The sequence below is a fragment of the Rhinatrema bivittatum genome, chromosome 5, assembly GCF_901001135.1.
Source record: "Rhinatrema bivittatum chromosome 5, aRhiBiv1.1, whole genome shotgun sequence".
In the NCBI taxonomy this organism is placed as follows: domain Eukaryota; kingdom Metazoa; phylum Chordata; class Amphibia; order Gymnophiona; family Rhinatrematidae; genus Rhinatrema; species Rhinatrema bivittatum.
In genome coordinates, this window is record NC_042619.1 from 383,565,894 (window position 1) to 383,581,707 (window position 15,814).

The 15,814-nt window shown below is 48.7% G+C and overlaps 1 protein-coding gene across 3 annotated transcripts in view; it reads right to left on the reverse strand.

Moving 5' to 3' along the window:
• Positions 1-15,814, reverse strand: part of FANCB (FA complementation group B) — a 57,304-nt gene that overhangs the window by 38,095 nt on the left and 3,395 nt on the right. For all 3 annotated transcript variants that reach the window (XM_029604875.1, XM_029604873.1, XM_029604874.1), the window contains exons 2-3: positions 12,535-13,576; positions 2,655-2,810 (exon numbers count right to left, since the gene is read on the reverse strand). In XM_029604875.1, coding sequence (XP_029460735.1) covers positions 2,655-2,810; positions 12,535-13,482 — 1,104 coding nt within the window. In that variant the 5' untranslated portion in view covers positions 13,483-13,576. The remainder of the gene's footprint in view (positions 1-2,654; positions 2,811-12,534; positions 13,577-15,814) is intronic.

Sequence of the window (15,814 nt, forward strand, 5' to 3'; positions counted from 1 at the left end):
CAATACACCACCTACTGAGGAAACAAAACAAACCAGATTGCTATAGATCCCTATACAGACACTACATGCTAGCAGAATCTCTCATCATGGTCATCATGAGCAGAGACAGACCCTCACCAAATACAGAATACAAAATAAAGGAGCACAAATTAGACAAAAACTGGAATGGAAACCCCAAGAAGCCAGACTCTGTGTATTAACAATGGAAAAACAGAACCACCATTCCTCATAAAACAATAAAATCAAGAAACATAAAGCATCAGTTATAATAGTAAAACCATACTAATAAAAGAATATTTTAAAACTACTGATAAATAGAATTTCTATTAATTAAAATCATGTACATTTTTTACAATTTCCCAAACACCAATAAAATATTTCAAAACAGCACATATATCAAATAACACACAATAATTAAAGCTAATAAGGATTTTAAACAGCTCCTGGCTGTCCATACATGGGAGCTCTTGATTTCCAGTCACCCTGATAGTGTCGAGGATTAGGAGGTTATCCTCTCTCACACAGACTCACATGTCCATTCTCTCTCACACATACACTGTCACATACATACACATTCTTGCTCTTATACCCAACCATAACCTCTCGCTCTCACAGACACTGACACGCTCTCAGGCTCTAAAACACTCTCTCCCCCTCCACACCAACTCTTACTCCCCTGGATTTTCTCATACACACTCATGCTCACTCTCACTGGCTCCCTCACAACCTCAGAGCCTCTCTCATTCCTCTGCTGCCACTGTCACTGCTGCCACGTGGCTATTGGGGGGGGGGGGGGGGGTGCTGATTGCTGCTACTGACACTGAAGCCCATTCTGCTGCCTCCTCTCTGCAGGCCCCGTGGGCTTCCAGTTCCTCCATGCTGATCTCGTACATTGTGAGATCCGCATAGAGAAAGTGCTACTCTTGCACATTCCCAAAGATTACATGTGCCAATCACTAAAAAGTAATTTTTTTTTTCATCTGCTCTTAGTTTTCTAATTGGTTGGTCACAGGCTTTTTTTTTCCCACCTTCCCTTTCTTATTTTTTTGCCAATTCCTTTTATATTGCCTTTTTTTCTGTTTCTTTTCTCTCCATCTGTCTTCTTCCCTCAAACACACAGTCAGGTTCTCATTCTCACATGCTTTCTCTCTCACACACACACACACACACACACACACACACACACACACACACACACACAGGCGCTCACTCTCACATGCTCGCTCTCTCATACAATCATTCATAAACACAGTCTCACTGGCACATGCTGTCTGAGTCTCACACACACAGGCTCTCTCTCACTCCCATATGCTGTCTTGCTCAAGCACAGGCTTTCACTGTCACATGCTGTCTCTCTCTCAAACACACACACACACACACACACAGATGCTCGCACATGCTGTCTCTACAAACATTCAGGTCTTCATTCCCACACACAGTCTCTCAACTCATCTCATACACACACACATACTCTACAAACCCTCAGCCTCTCTCTCACCTCTGGGCCTCCTCTTCACGGGCCGCTGCAGGATTGGCTCTGCAGTGGTCCTGGTCTTCTCTGGCCGCGCTGCTCCTCTTCTGCATGCAGCTGATGCTCCTCCTCCTTCCTGCCCGCGCGGCTCCAGCAACATTTTTCTTCCGGGGCCACGTGGGCAGGAAGGAGGAGGAGCACCTGCATGTTGAGACGCGACTGTTTTCTTCGGGCTGTGGTGACGTGAGCTCCACCACGGCCCTGCTGATTTTCTTGCTGTGTGCTCAGCCGCGACGTGCTAGTTGGATTTTCGGGTCGTGCCTCCTCCCTTTTGGGATGGGGGCGCCGCTCTCCCCGGCTGTCAATGAACGGCAGCCGGGGAGAGCGGTGCCGCGGACCGGCAAAAAACCCCCCAACGAGCCAGTGGTTGAGGACCCCTGCATTAAACCATGTCTTTCTATATGTTCTGTGATTTTGATATTTAGAACACTTTCCACTATTTTTCCTGGCTCTGTTGTTCAGGGAACACGAATACCCATCTAACTACTGGGTGAGCTTCAGCTGCTTTTCAGTTTTAACTGTATGGGGTCCTGCAGTCTCGCAAATGTGGCCAGCCCTGCATTGTTTATATCGCAAGATGCAAAGCAATCAGATGGGCGGTTGGTGGGTCCCTGTGCAGTTTATAAGGCACATTGCTGAGGAATCAAAGCAGGCAATTCATATACTGTACTTGTTCCTTTTACTAGTGCATTAGAGATTAATTTTCTACAATATGTACTTATGTCATAAATATATTATATTCTCAAGTTGAGTTCTGCCAGTTTTAAGTATTTAAAATAAACCATTTAAGAAAAGCATTTTATGCTGTTGAACCGGTTATCTTGAGCATTACCTCTGGTGTTGCTTGCCCTTAAAAATTCTATTTCATCACTAGAAATCTGCTTTTATCATTTGTACATTAAAAAAAACCAAACACTTAACTAAAAATTCTTTAAGATGAAAATTGCATCAAAGTATCTTTAGAATGCATTTATTTTTTCTTAGTACTATAGGAGAAACAATGGAACAGACACAATCCTCTAAGAATGCTGAAAACAACAAGCCCCTTTCATGGAAAAGGCATCTCTTCTGAAATGTAATTACAAACAGTGAATAAAAACAAGACAACTGGTAAACAACTTACGGTATAGTTAACTTCACCAAAATCTGTTATTCTGAATATGTTCAGGCAATCTGAATTGGCAGAAGAATTCTTAAAAAGCAGCAATATTTGTTCATTTCCACTGGCGATAAAATCATCCACAAGGACAGACTTTACATTTTGCCAACTAAAAGCTACCTGAAATGAAAATAAATATATAAATTAAATTAAAACACAGTCGTCATTTAGAAAATCACACACTTACAATATCAATCACCTGGAAGGTGCAGAAAGCAATACTGCAGTTTCAGAGAACGGAGGACATGGCTGAAACTCCAAAAATACATAACCTACAAAAGAGGGCTATTTGCTATGTCACACTAATGACTAATTTTAACATGGATGTTAGCTGTGACTTAGTGTGGGATTTACTAAATGGTTATAGAACATCCAGTAAATTCAGCGCTAGAACAAATTCAAGCGTTACAAACTGATAATAGAAGGTCAATGTGGACCGTGGTAATGACAGGTCAAATGAGGACATCAATCCCCCTCAAACCTCAAAGGCTGTCCCTGGGGCCTGGAACCCTCCACCCATTCCAACATCCTGATCAAGGGGCTCTGATCCGCCGATCCCCCTCCACCAAGCCCCTTATTCCTTCAGAAGTCTTGAAAAAAAGACAAGTTTGGGGCAGGAAGAAGTACTCCTGACTTCAGCCTTGCTGGTGTCGAGATCAGAAATGGTGCCGGATGGTTTTTGAAGATCTCCAAAGAAATTGGGGGAAGAAAGAAAACAGGGCCTTGGAGCCCCTCGATTAGGATGTTTGTGGGGACTCAGTGATGAGCGCCCCTTTTCCTAAAGCGTGCCCAGCCACGGAGGCTCAGGGAAGTGGAGGAGACTTACTCCATCTGCTGGTACACTAAGAAATATTCAAATTAGGCGTGCTCAATTTCTGTCCTAAAGGCTATAAATAGATCTGATTTTCTATGCAATTACACTATGCAAATTAACCTGGTTCTTCGACAAAATCTGATGAGAATTCAGTCTGGATATCCTACAATTCTGACATGTCCCTAGTCTCTGAGGGTTAGATGTGTGTTAAATAACAAGAGCAGTTCATTTCTAAGAAAAAAAAAAGTGTGATTAATGTGCATGTATTATGCAAATACAAAAATAATGAAATACAATGCCAGCTGACTGAAAATTAATACAAATTACTATTGCATAAAATGCAATTGGTAAAGCAGCCTCTCTGAATTGCTTTTTCTGTTTCCTGAATAACATAATGAACTCAAAACCTATACTTCAAAGCTCAGATGTAGGATAGGACCCACAAGTAACTATGGAGCCAAATTATGAATTAGCCAGAAAGATCAAGTTTACAAAAAAGCATTGTAAGCTTGCAATGTATTACAGCATTAACTTGGTTAAGAATGTAAAGCAAGTTTGGAAAACACCGTTTATGGTAAGCAAAGATAGCAGAATGAATTCTCTATTAGATGTGGGTGAAGTCATCCAGCGGCACCAATCTCTCATAGATTGTAGAACTTGGAGTTCTACTGAGTATATACGGGAGTACCCGCCTGGGGATTACCTCGTGAACCTCCTCAGTCAGTATCAGTGCTGAGTCTAGCTATGTAGTCGACTCTCCAGAGAGGTGGGCGGGTATTACATGGCTAATTCATCCTATCTACGTAAAACGCCATTTACGGTAAACAAACTTGCTTTTTCCAGTTGAGCAGGGTGAATTAGCATTACACATGGGGAGTCCTGAGCTAAGGGTGCAGAGCAGCGATTACTAAGGGTCCAATGTAATGAAACCTACGCTAAAATCAGAGTTATGCTTTAGCACAGATTTTACTGAATGCGTGTGTTAAAAACAATGCAATGAAATGGAAAAATTACTTACAGGAAAATTAGTTTCTTACCTGATAATTTTCGTTCCTGTAGTACCATGGATCAGTCCAGACACCTGGGTTGTGACTCCGCGCCAGCAGATGGAGACAGAGCAAAACTTGACGGGCTCCCTACATATAGTAAGGTGCCACCCACAGCCCCTCAGTCGAACGTACTGTCAAAGCAAAAACAAGTGCCCGACTAACTAACTATAAACTGCAATATATATGCCAATTCATAACACACCCCTGGCAGAAAACAGAAAACCAACAGAACCAGAGGCAAGAGGCTGTATGCCAAAAACTCGCAATAATGCCGCCTGAAAAGCAAACGAGCAGACTCTCTCACTCTTCATCGAAAACAGAACAGACGGGTGGGATCCTGGACTGATCCATGGTACTACAGGAACGAAAATTATCAGGTAAGAAACTAATTTTCCTTTCCCTGTACGTACCAGGATCAGTCCAGACACCTGGGATGTACCAGAGCCAATTACTGAGGGTGGGAAGCAGAGAGTCCCGCTCGGAGAACACTCGCTCCAAAACCCTGAGACTCAGCCGCCTGGACATCAAGTCTGTAATGCTTAGTAAACGTATGCGGCGACTTCCACGTCGCCGCTTTACAGATCTCCTGCGAGGACACCTGAGAAACCTCAGCCCAGGACGTGGCTTGCGCCCTAGTGGAATGAGCACGAAGTCCCCTAGGCGCCAACTTCCCCTGCAGAAGATACGCTGAACCAATCGCCTCCTTGAGCCAACGCGCAATTGTGGCCCGCGAAGCCGCAGACCCCCGGCGAGGTCCGGAGCAGAGGACAAACAAATGGTCAGACACCCGGAAGGCATTAGTCACCTCCAGATAACGAATGAGAATCCTGCGAACATCGAGTCTGCGCAGGTCTCTCGACCTCTGGTCCCCCGGATCCATGACTGAAAAACCAGGCAGATCTACGGATTGATTCAAGTGAAAAGAGGATACCACCTTGGGCAAAAAGGATGGAACAGTCCGTAGGGAGACCCCGGTCTTCGAAAAACGCAGAAAAGGCTCTCTACAGGACAACGCCTGTAACTCCGAGACTCGACGAGCAGACGTAATCGCTACCAAAAACACGGCCTTCAGCGTGAGATCCTTCAGAGTCGCGCGCTTGATTGGTTCAAAAGGTGGCCCACAGAGGGCGGATAGCACGCAATTTAAATTCCAGGACGGACAAGGGTTTCGGACAGGAGGGCGCAAGTGCTTAGCCCCACGAAGAAAACGCACCACATCCGGATGACAGGCCAAGGACACTCCCTGGACCTTACCCCTGAGACAACCAAGCGCAGCAATCTGGACCTTCAAGGTACTCCAAGACAGCCCCTTCGAGAGACCGTCTTGCAGAAACTCGAGGACCGCTGGTACAGCTGGACGAATAGGATCTATGTTGCGCGTACCGCACCAGTCCTCAAAGACTGTCCAGACCCGCATGTAGGTTAGGGACGTAGACTGTTTTCGAGCCCTTAACAACGTAGCAATCACGGACTCGGAGTATCCCTTATTCCTCAAACGCGCCCTTTCAAAAGCCAGGCCACAAGACAAAAGTGATCCGCCTCCTCCAAACAGACGGGTCCTTGTTGAAGGATGGACGCGGCCCCGTGAAATCGAAGCGGAGGCTCCGCCGCCAACTGAATGAGATCCGCGAACCACGGCCGCCGTGGCCACTCCGGCACCACCAAAATCACCGCCGCCGGGTGCAACTCTATCCGACGCAGAACCTTTCCGATCAGAGGCCACGGAGGGAACACATAAAGCAACACGTCCGTGGGCCAGGGAAGCACCAATGCATCGACGCCTTCCGCGCCCCGCTCCCTCCGTCGACTGAAGAACCGCGGCGTTTTTGTGTTGAGAGCAGTAGCCATGAGATCCAGGTGGGGCCGTCCCCACCTGGCACAGATGAGCCGAAACGCTACCTCCGGTAACTCCCACTCTCCTGGATCCAGCCGATGGCGACTGAGGAAATCCGCCTGAACGTTGTCCACCCCTGCGATGTGAGACGCTGCTATACCGCTGAGGTGCTGTTCCGCCCAGGCCATCAACAGACTCGCCTCCTCCGCCACCTGTTGGCTCCTTGTACCTCCCTGGCGATTGATGTAGGCCACTGTGGTCGCATTGTCCGACAGAACCCGGACCGCTCGTCCCCGAATCCACGGGAGAAAGGCTCGTAACGCCAACGACACCGCCTTGGTCTCCAACCGGTTGATGGACCACAGCGACTGCTGACTCGACCACTGACCTTGCACCGAGCGGCTCCCACAGACCGCTCCCCAGCCGGAGAGACTGGCGTCTGTCGTCGCCACCGTCCAGGTGGGCATTAGCAGGGAGACTCCGCACGTCGTGGTCGGTGGAGAGCCACCAATGCAGACTGTCCCTGGCCCGGTCCGTGAGTGGCAGCGGGCGATGAAACTCTTCCGAGACCGGCTTCCAACGGGACAGTAACGCTGACTGTAACGGTCGCAGATGAGCAAAAGCCCAGGGGACCAAGGCGAGCGTCGATGCCATGGACCCCAAGACCATCAGATAATCGCAGACCAACGGGCACCGCATGGACAACAGACGTCTCACCTGTCGCTGCAGCTTGACCACTCTCTCTTGAGTCAGAAACACCCTGGCTCTCTCTGTGTCGAACAAGGCCCCCAGGTACTCTAACCGCTGAGTAGGCTGCAGCTGACTCTTGGAGAGGTTGACTACCCAGCCGAGAGAGCGCAAGAGCTGTAGGACCCGGACAATCGCTTGTCGACATTCGGCTTCGGACTTGGCCCGGATGAGCCAATCGTCTAGGTAAGGGTGAACCAGGAGCCCTTCCCTCCGGAGCTGGGCCGCCACTACCACCATGACTTTGGTAAAGGTGCGTGGAGCCGTGGCGAGACCGAACGGAAGAGCTCTGAACTGATAGTGCCTGCCTAGGACGCAAAACCTCAAATATTTGTGGTAGGACGGCTGAATGCCGATGTGGAGATACGCTTCCGTAAGATCCAGCGACGCCAAAAATTCGCCCGGACGAACCGCGGCCACTACTGAGCGGATCGTTTCCATCTTGAAACGCGGAATGCGAAGGCATCTGTTGACTCCCTTGAGGTCGAGAATGGGACGGAAGGAGCCGTCTTTCTTCGGGACCACGAAGTAAATGGAGTATCTTCCCAGTCCCCGTTGTGTTGATGGTACGGGAGAAATGGCGCCGAGATCTTCCAGACGTCGCAGGGTCGCTCGGACAGCGTCCCGTTTGAAAAGAGCCTTGCAAGGAGAGACGAGGAACTTGTCCCACGGTAGACGAGCAAAATCTAACGCGTAGCCGTTCCTTATCACGTCGAGAACCCACTGGTCTGAAGTTATCTTGGTCCATTCCTGGTAAAACAAGGCGAGCCTCGCCCCCACATGTGGGACGGCCTCTGGAGGCTGCCGCGAAGAACGGACCCTTCTCGTTTCATTGGGCCGACTTGGACCCCGATCCCGACGGGGTTCCACCAGTCCTGTTAAACCTCTTCCCTCGAAAGGACTGAGACCATGAGGAAGGTCTAGCAGAGTTCGACTGGTAGGACTGTCCCGCCCTCGCCGATCTCTGCGGTCGCTGCCGCCGGTTGGATCGAAAACGGTTCCTTGGGGAGAAGGGCGAACGATGTCTGGGCCTGTCCTCCGGCAATTTAAACGCCTTGTTCTCAATGAGGAACTGCATCAGCTCGTCCAACTGCTTACCAAACAATAGCTTTCCCTTGAAAGGCAATGAGCCCAAGTGGGCTTTAGACGTACCATCCGCCGCCCAGTTCTGGAGCCAGAGAAGACGGCGGGCAGAGACTGCCGACACCATGGCCCTGGCTGAAGTTCTCAGCAGATCGTGCATAGCGTCCGCGCTGTAAGCGATCACCGCTTCCAAATGATCCGCTTGCGAGGCCTCCCCGACGGAGAGGCCAGCATTCGCCTGCAAAGTTTGGGCCCAGCGGAGCCCTGCCCGCAACGCAAAATTACTACAAATGGCCGCCCTGACTCCCAGGGCGGAGACCTCAAAGACCTTCTTGAGTTGCACCTCCAGCTTCCGATCCTGGATATCCCGGAGCGCGGTAGCTCCGGTGACAGGGATGGTAGACCTCTTTGTCACTGCCGACACCGCGGCGTCCACCCGAGGGAGACGCAGCAGTTCCAGTACATCCTCCGGCAGAGGATATAACTTGTCCATCGCCTTACTCACCTTCAGGCCTAATTCCGGAGTATCCCATTCCCGGAACAGAATGTCGGATGCCGAAAAATGGAACGGGAAAGCCACCGCGGGACCTGCGAGGCCCAATAGGACTGGGTCCATATTCGCCCCCTGACGGGTCTCTACCGGTGGGGCCTCCACCCCGAGTTCATCGAGGATCGCCGGGATAAGGGGAATCAGCTCTTCGCGCTTGAAGAGCCGCACGACCTTGGGGTCATCCCCATCCGCCGACAGCGTCCCTTTTTCTGTTCCTGGCTTGATTGGATCTTGATTATCGAGCCCCTCGGGCCCTTCCGCGGTCTCCGAGACCGCCCCCTCCTCCGAGGAGGAGGTAGAGGCCGTATCATAGTTCCGCGAGTCCCCTCGCGATGGCCTCTTTTCCCTGGGTGGCCCCGGCGCTTTCGCCTGTCGGATCGATCTCTTCTGGGGTCGGGAGCGACCCTCCCTGCCCCCTGGGGCCTTCTGCGGCCTGTGTTTGGAGCGCTTGTACTGTGCTAATTTTTTTAAAAGCAAGGCAAAATCTTCCGAGAAAGAATCCTCAGAATCTGAGGAATCCTCCCTCGAAACTAAACTCCCCGCTTCCTGGGCCCCCGGGATCTCCCCCTCCGAACCGCGACGCTGAGGAGACAGGGGGGGCGGCTGGTCGCCATTTCCCAGGGCTTTCCTCGTTGCCTCCCTCACTGTATTCAAAATGGCCGCCGTTCCCGCGCTAAGCGGGAACGGATCGGCCCTGTCAGCAGCTGCAGACGCGGCGCGTGGCGGCGATCGGGACCCGCGTGGCGGCGATCGGGACCCCCGAGAGCGGCCCCCTCGACCACCCTCCGAAGGACCTTCGCCCCCCGACACGCAATTCGCGCAAACACCGGCTCGTGAGACCCGCGCGCGCGCCGACCCACACGCGCGGCAAGCAGTCCCCCTGGGCATCCCTGACTAAAGGCACCCCCAAGTTAAGAGAAAAAAAATAAATTTTCGCCGTTCCCCCGCGCAGCCCCGACGAGGTGAACCGGAGAGAGAGAGAGAGCCGGCGCGTCAGAAAAAAAAAATAAAGCCGAAAACTTCTTTTTTTTTTTTTTTGCAATACTTAGCCGCTGGCCGAGGTACTGAAGACTGTCTGCTCCTGCGGGGGCGAGTGAACCGGGCTCCCCGGTGTCACCCCCGACGCTGCTGCCAGGCACGGCCGGGTCCTCGACCCTCAGCAGCGGCCTCAACCAGGGGCAATGATCCCCTCGGGATCTTGTAATCCCCCTGGGAGGCTCCACCGACGGGAGACTTCCTTAGCTAAAAACTTTTCTTCTTCTTTGTCTTTTTTTTTTTTTTTTTTTTTTCGTTTTGCAAATTAAGCTACCCTATTGAAAAATAAAACTCTTAAATTCCTTGATCCCTGACTAACTATCCCAGGGATCCCAGAGACTGTGGGTGGACCTGCCCCATCTGCTGGAGACAGAGTAAGGCTGAGGGGCTGTGGGTGGCACCTTACTATATGTAGGGAGCCCGTCAAGTTTTGCTCTGTCTCCATCTGCTGGCGCGGAGTCACAACCCAGGTGTCTGGACTGATCCTGGTACGTACAGGGAACTGATTATTTTGTTTTCCTTAGTGTAGACAGATGGACTCAGGACCAATGGGTATAATGTACTCCTGATAGCAGTTGGAGACTGATCAGATTTCAATCTGACGTCAGCCCCAGTACATATACCCCTGCAGGAAGCTCTGTTCCTCAGTATTTCTCCGTCTCCATAGCAGTTTGGGACTCTATACATGCTTGCACAGCATTAAGAGTATCCTAACCAAAGAAATCTATAGACGAGCCCCGCTCTCCTGCGGTGATACCTATGGGTCCCTCCCTCAGTTGAGAATTCCTGAGGTGATTTCCATGATCCCTCAGGAGGTAGGCCTTGGTCAGGCAGCCGGTTCCCGGAGTGGACTTAGCCCCCGGCAACAGGTGCGGCTGAGAGGCAGCGGGTGCAACAGAGTGCGGAGATGAAGGTACTTTCCCTCTCCCCCCGCAGCCGGAGACCGCCCAGGACGAGACCGGGAAACGCCGAGACAAGGTAAGATAGAAAAAGTCTCCGGTCTCCGAGGCTCGAATAGCCGCACAGATGGCCAGCCGGGCATCAGTGCTACCGGGTTGATCAGCCCGATCTGGGCTAGATCTCGGTCCCATATGAGGGCCCTCCCACGTGGAGACCCTCTGATGTGGTCGCCAAATTGCTCGCATGGTCGCAGTCGCCATTTTCACTTGATCGCCGTCCTGTCCGCCGATTCGATCCGTGCACACAGAGGCGAGCTGTGCACACAAAATCACTTGTGCGCACACTGGCACGCACATAAGTGCCATGCGCACAGCGACATGCACAAGGGCACCGGGCGCACAGCCACACGCTGTGCTGGCCGCATAAGTAAACCCTGTGCACACAGCGGCGCGTGCATCTTATTGAGCTCGCATCCGACCTACATGCAGACTATATGGAACGCAGGAAACTAAATGCCATGCAAATAGACCACACTAAAAGCTTTTCTTTTTTATTCACCGGTCATTTTAAATGTCATTAATTCAAAACCTGTGCTTAAAAAAAAAAAGGTTCCAAAAGGAGTGGTCAAACCCCCCAACCTCCCACCTTCAAAAAGAATTAGCTGGCTGAAGGGAACTCCCACCCTGCTACCTTCAAATGGCCTGACTGGGTGAGGCCATGTAGACGTCCTGCCTCCCACTGGAGCCACCGAGAGGCAGAACCCCCTCCCACCCACCTTCAAAAAAATTAGCTGGCTGGAGTGAAACTCCCTCCCTCCCAAATCCCCTCTCACACATCTACCTGCCCTCTAAAAATTAAAAAACTCCAGCCCTCCAAATTCTTCCTACCCTTAGGGAATGCCTCCGCAAGACTTTACTTCATTAGCATGGCTGCTCCTGCACTGGCAGCCTCCAGTCAGCTGTCAGGGAAAGGACCAATCCCCTTTCCGACTGGCTGACAGTGAGGGAAAGGGTCTTCCCTACCTGGGGTTCCCTGAGGGTGGGAGGTGATTTGGCAGAATCTGGTCAGCTTTGTTTTTTTGAAGGTAGATAGTGGGATAATTCTAACCCCTCCACTACATTTTTTTTTAAGGTGGCAAGGAAAGGATTTGGTCTGCTTGGGGAGGGGGGGAAGGGAGCGAGGACTCACCTCGTCCAGTCCAGCCTGGTCTGTCCAAGAGGGGGTTCAGTGGTCTTCTACTGCAGGACGTTTAACTCCTTCCTCTGACCAGAAGTTAAATTTCCCATGGTAAAAGGCAGCCTACTAGGCAGCCTCCCCGCTCACATGCCTCCTCACATTAAAGGGTAATAGCTAATAAGCTTATTAACAAAGGAGACATGCTAATCTTGTCATGTCTTTTTACTTCTATTTTACTGGGGGGGAGGGGGGGGTTAGCGTTAAAACCTCTATTACATACCATGGTTAGGTTAGCACCAAAAACACTGCACTAAAACAGGAGTAAAAACCATGCTAGGGTCAGCATGGCTTATTAGTCCCTGAGGCAAAGAAATATGAAGTGACTTTCCGAAGGTCAAAAAGAGCTTCAGCTTGATCCTACTGCCACATCTAATCACCCTACTTCCACCCCATTAATAAGAAGAACTGGACAGTCTCTAAACAGTGAACTGTATGGTATTAGCCAGGACAGGATACGGACCACGTTGTATGGACGCGGGTCGGAGCAGACTTTGAGAAAACAAATTAAAAGGTAATTTAAAAAAAAAAAAAAGGGTGAAGGACAAAACTGAGTTACATCATTAATCAGAAATGAAATACGATAAGTCAACTCATACCTGCCAGGTGTCTTTCCACACTGCGCAGACGTTGCTGGAAGCAAATGTCACAAGCAGCAGCAAATCCCCTCTGCCTGTGGAAGCGGCATGCACTTGGCAGGGCAAATCCCCTCTGCCAGGAAGTTGGAAGACATTTCCAGGAACGCCATCCTGAAACCAGACCAACTGATTACTGCGAGTCGCTGCAACCACCGATGTCCTGAACTGGCCACTCACTGTCTCAGTTCTGCAAACGTGGATGTGCATGCAAGTCACCACGCTGCTGTAGGCATGAGGCAGGAAAGCAGTCGCGTTCATTACTTCCTGCTTTTCAACGGCATATACAGTGAACTCACTATGCCAAATGACAGAGTCCAATATTGAATGGCTCTTTGCATCATGATCATCTGAAACATGAGTGCGGTTTATCCCTATTACAACAATGCCTTCGTTCTCAATCTCACCTGCCCATTTAATGGAGGAAAACTGAACAGGCGCACTTAGCACTATGCGAGTTGTGGACGATACGTAAAACAACTGATTGCCATGCCTCCATAAAACCATTGGGCCTGCCACGAGATGTATATCATCTTTCATTTTATAATCCCATTTGAAATGCAAGTAGCACTCCAATTCATCAGACGCGTGGAGCAGCAGTAACAAATATTTTGTTTCCTTGTGCTTTTTAGTCTTCCCTAACAAAATGCAGGGCAGATTCATCCCTGTTCTGGAATCGGCTACACAGCTGCAAGAAATAATTTCAGCACCGGCATAGATGGCGGGAATGTTAAGGAATCCTGTGGATGTTTGATGAAATACTCCTGCAGCAGGGTTAAAAGCCATTCTTCTGAAGTGCAGTGTGGCTAATTTATCAGCTCCCCCTTCAGCAGATTTTACTTTTAAAAGCTGGAAAACAAGGACTGTTCCATTGTAATTCAAAAGTTTCTCTTGTTCTCCACCAGCTGACATCTTCCTTGCCTCTTGCAGTTTTTCCACTAGGGTCTGGGCTTTGCAAAAGGATCTTCACAGAAGTCAAGTTATTGGGCAAGAAGGCCTCATCAACCTTAAAAAAAAAAAAATAACATTCTTCATTGTAGCCGGAACTTGTTTAGCATGAAAGAAATGCACAAAGATACACACGATTTTGATATATACATACACACACCTACACATTTTGATATATACATACACCTCCACACAGCAATAAGTAACGTGAAGATCAAACGTAATAACAACCATGTTAAGCTTATAAGAAATCATGGGCCTTCAATAATAAAAGCCTCTTCTTAAAAATATGCCCTTTATGTGACTTATATGAGGCTATTCTATGACTCACAGGCCTTAATTGCTCAGTTTACTACCTACAAAACAAAATGATGTTGAGAAAATTAATGCCGGCTCTTTTGAAGTAGAGTACAGCATCCTGAATCTGGCAGTCTGTGGAATCCAAGGCAGCGGGTTTTGTTTTTTTACAAGAGGGAGAGTGTGTGAGGAAAATCTGATTGATTTCTTTGATTGGATAACCAGAGAATTAGACTGGGGGTGGGCACTAGATGTAATGGATTTCAGCAAAGCTCTGGATAATGTCTCATATAGGAGAACCAAAAATAAACTGAATGGTCTAGAAGTGCAATATATTATATAGATTACTATCTAATCTATCTAATAGATTAGATAGTAGAGCATGGTGGTAAATGGAGTTGATGCTAAGGAAAGAAAGGTGATGAGTAGAGTGCTTCAGACTGGTCCGGGGCTGGTTCTGTTCTATATCATTGTAAGCAATTCTGGTGAGAGATTAGAAGTTTTTCTTTGCCCCACAACATTAAAACCTTTGGCACACAGGGGACTAAACAGCATGAAAAGCAATTTAAGAAAGCTTGTGGAGTGTAGCTACTTGGCAGCTAACTTTCAATACCAAAAAAATGCAGTTACGCACGTCGAGGACAAAATTTCAAAGCCATTGAAGCAGGTAAATAAATTTGTGCATTTAAATTGGTCACCTGCAGATTGGTCTCCCTCTGTATGGCCGAAAGAGCATGCATAGTGTTAGCAACATTTAGGGGGAGGTGTTCCCTGTGGCATGCTTTGGTCAGGATTGGAAGGTAAGGCACGGAGCTTGTATTTTTAAGGCTGTGCACATCATTTTCCTTAGAAAACCCACCTGCACAAAAAGCAGATGCATGCCTGCAGCAAGTACCAAAGAGAAACTGGGTGCATATTTTTTTCTTTGAAACCTTATGCAAAGTCCAAGGGTATAAAGTACCCAAACACTTTGTCCCAAAGCTGTTTGAAAATATTCCCCTTTGGTTGCAGAAATCTGACGAAGTAATATACAGATAAAGGGGGTGGAAGGAACAAGAGGGAGCTACTGATGTCTACTGAGCCATTTGATGATTTCAAGATACAAAACAGTGTGACCATGCAGCGGCCAGAGCAATACATAGAGGCAAACCTAATAGAAAAAGGGAAGTGATTAAGACATTCCACAAGTTGTTGGTGGGATCTGTCCACTTCTAGAGGCCATACCTCCAAAAGGACATAAAGTGGAGATGGTCCAGTGAAGAGCTACCAAACTGGTGTGGGGTCTGAACCAGAAATCCTGCAAAATGAAACTTAAGATACCTAAATGTAATATCCTACAAGCAGTTACATGATATGACTGTATCTCTCAATGGCACTCTTCCTATCTGTTCTTTCACTAATTCTCTTATTTCCCTGCTGCTGCCACCACCATCTCTTCTCATCTAGCCTGCTCCCCTTTCCCTGTTCATTGTACTTTTCCAATCTTTCTCAGTTATTTGTAAACCGGCGTGATGTTCCCACAAATGTTGGTATATAAATGTTTTTAAATAAATCTATATAAATAAAAATGTAAATGTTCATTTGTTCAAAATCTTATATCTCTGAAAGTTCTTCACCGATTGCTTTGAAAATTTGACACAACATTGCATTCAATTTCGCGTGTGTTTTTATATACCTATATTATATAGAAGTCACACCTGTGACAGGTAAAAACATGCTTTTTTGGGAAAAACAGTGCCATTTGTTGGAAGTAAAAGTAACACATGCTATCTACAATATAAATGGGCTCTGATCGATGGACCGCAAATGCGCAGTAGAGAGCAGCTCTACCGCGCATGTGCGGACCATAGAGCTCTGCGCTACGTGCTGGGTGTCACAGAGGGGAGGAGAAAAGGGCAGACGAGTCGCCGCTCCGAGAAACGGCTCAGCCCACTCCTCTGCCGCTGGGGAAGGGGGGAGGGAGTAGGGACTGCCGGACACTTACACACAGGAGGAGGAA